This window comes from Arachis duranensis, chromosome 5, assembly GCF_000817695.3.
Source record: "Arachis duranensis cultivar V14167 chromosome 5, aradu.V14167.gnm2.J7QH, whole genome shotgun sequence".
Lineage (NCBI taxonomy): Eukaryota > Viridiplantae > Streptophyta > Magnoliopsida > Fabales > Fabaceae > Arachis > Arachis duranensis.
The window spans coordinates 53,913,663-53,916,087 of record NC_029776.3 but is presented as its reverse complement, the minus strand read 5'-3'; the positions used below and the strand labels follow the sequence as shown (position 1 = coordinate 53,916,087).

The 2,425-nt window shown below is 36.0% G+C and overlaps 1 protein-coding gene across 1 annotated transcript in view; it reads left to right on the top strand.

Annotated features, from left to right (window-relative positions):
• The window catches only part of LOC110281528 (uncharacterized), a 27,829-nt gene extending 25,908 nt beyond the window's left edge, over nucleotides 1-1,921 (top strand). The window contains exon 5 of the mRNA XM_052261720.1: nucleotides 1,793-1,921. Coding sequence (XP_052117680.1) covers nucleotides 1,793-1,921 — 129 coding nt within the window. The remainder of the gene's footprint in view (nucleotides 1-1,792) is intronic.
• Nucleotides 1,922-2,425: the final 504 nt, after the last annotated feature.

The window sequence follows — 2,425 nt, the reverse complement described above, 5'->3', positions numbered from 1 at the left end:
ATTTGAGTGTGGTGAAGAACATTGAAGAACACCTTTTAGATCTTAGAAAGGGCAAGGAAGTAAATATTTTGGTGTTTGAGGGGTTATTTTGTAATTTATGAAAGTTAGGGTGGTTAAAGTAGAAATATTAAAAGTTACGCGTGGTAAAAAGTGAATTTTTAAAGGTTAAAAGTTAAAAAGGGGTAATTTTCGAAAAATTAATGATAAAATAATAAATAATAATGAAATATTAAATAATAATATTTAATTAAAAATAATATTTTAATAAAACTAATAAAATAATACGGAAAAAGCAGTTTTTTGTAAAAGCTTTAGAAAGACAACTTTAAGCACAGAATCTCATAATTACCTTCATAAAATACCTAGGGAGTGGTAATAACATGATAGTGAGGCAGAGATAAAGGAAAGATAAGAAGTTAAAGAAAAGATAAAAACCAAAGAAAAGTCTGAAAGATAAAAAGTTAAAGAAAAGATAAAAAAAACCAAAGAAAAGTCTGTAAAGTTTTAATGACAGAAAAACAGACAAAGACTAGTCAACGAACTAGGGCAACATAGTTAGTCCTGGAATTGCGAATAGGGTTAGGTATTATATGAAAAGTTAAACCGTTTCAGTATAGACTTAATGAACCTATACTTGGGACAGACTAACTATTCATACCGAAATTTACATAAGCTTTAAATACATACGTTAAACAGAGAAATCAGAACAGAGTAAAGAAGCACAGAGAACAGAGTAACCAAAGCAGAATAAAGGGATACAGAGAAAAGAGTAACCAGAGCAAAGTAAGAAGACAAAGAGAAAAGAGTAATGTGATAAAGAGAAATGGTTTGAGTTACGATGTTGTAAAAGTAAAAGCTGTAAAGTTTGTACAGGATGATTGAACAAAGAAAGAGAGAGGTATTGTATATGAATATGTAATTAGAGATGAATAACGAGAATGATAACTTATGATGATAATTACACTGATTCTTTTGAGGAAAGGTATTTAGTTTATGAAATTGTTGGCAAGGACGTGGGTTTTGTCCCGCTTGCGTATTTATGATTATAAAAGAGAATAAAAAGCAGAGGACCTGTTGAAAGGTCATTGTTGCTTGAGGCAACCCAAGAGATATTTAGTTGTTGCTTGAGGCAACCCAAGAGATATTTATTTGTCGCTTGAGGCAACCCAAGAGATGTGTTTATTCATTTGTTGCGTTATGGCAACTCCTGAGATATTTGTGTGATGATCTGCTGCGTGAAGGCAGTCAGATAGATGGTGGGGCGACCACTGAGAACGCTTTCCTGCAGTACAGATTCATGTTTTAATTCTGTAAGGTAGAGGGGTTATTTCCTGCTACAGAAGTACCGTGACCACCTGTTCCATTTCTGTAGTGGCAGAGGGGTTATTTCCTGTATACAGAAGGTGTGTCGGCGTACATCCCTGCAGTGGCAGATGTGTTATTTACTGCGTGCAGTGGACCCTGTGGTGGCAGAGAGGTTATTTCCTGTACACAGGGGTATAGCCAATAGGAAAGCCTTATCCAGACAGAGGTTGCTGGATAACGTTTTTTTTGTATTCTGCTATTTACCTGCTAAATAACACGGAATTAATGAACTTAACTAATAACCCCGACCCTACTAAGAACTCCCCAATTCTTACCCCTTCTCTCTCCCTTCCCCCTTCAGATGGAAGCATAAGTACCCTTCCGTAGTTCGCTGACGATCGTTCACAGAAAGGATTCCACTCTAAATAGTTTTCTGAGTCTAGAGTGAACTCCGTTACCTGTTTATATGTATATACTATGAGGCCAGCCAACGTCTGCACCCCGCTTTTCTACAAACTTTAGCCTAAGTCCTCCGTACGATGTTGCTGTTATCTGGCCACTCGATGAAGTACTTGAGAGACGCTCTTTGATGACATATGATCGTGCAGAGGAGTAGCAGATGATGTTGTACCTTTTGGTGACGTTCCACCTGACTTGAGTTTTGAAGACTTAGAGCGTACTTTCCCTCGCTTTAGTAGTTTAGAGGGAATAGGTGAGTATAGAGTCTAGACTAGCCTGGGTGCCAGCTTAGGGACTTCTTGAACAGGTCAGGGCCTGGGATGTTGTATGTATATATATGTATATAGTTATTATCTAGCTATATCTAGGGTGTTCTAACTAAAAGTCTATACTCTAATAAAGGCTGGATCACTAAATGTTGTTAGCTGCTTGTGATGTATTTATGTGTGGTTGCTTATAACTGTTTTATCTATTATTATTTGTGAATTGATTATAAATGATTTTGTTTATTAATTCAAACGTTTTCAGGAAAAAAAAGTGCCTCGCTAACTAACTACGCTTTTAACAACGAACCAGGCTCATATAATAAATAATAGATAATAATTAGGATGACAAATTGGTAGCACTCAGTTTCTGGTATGTCCTAGGCGTACTGAAAATT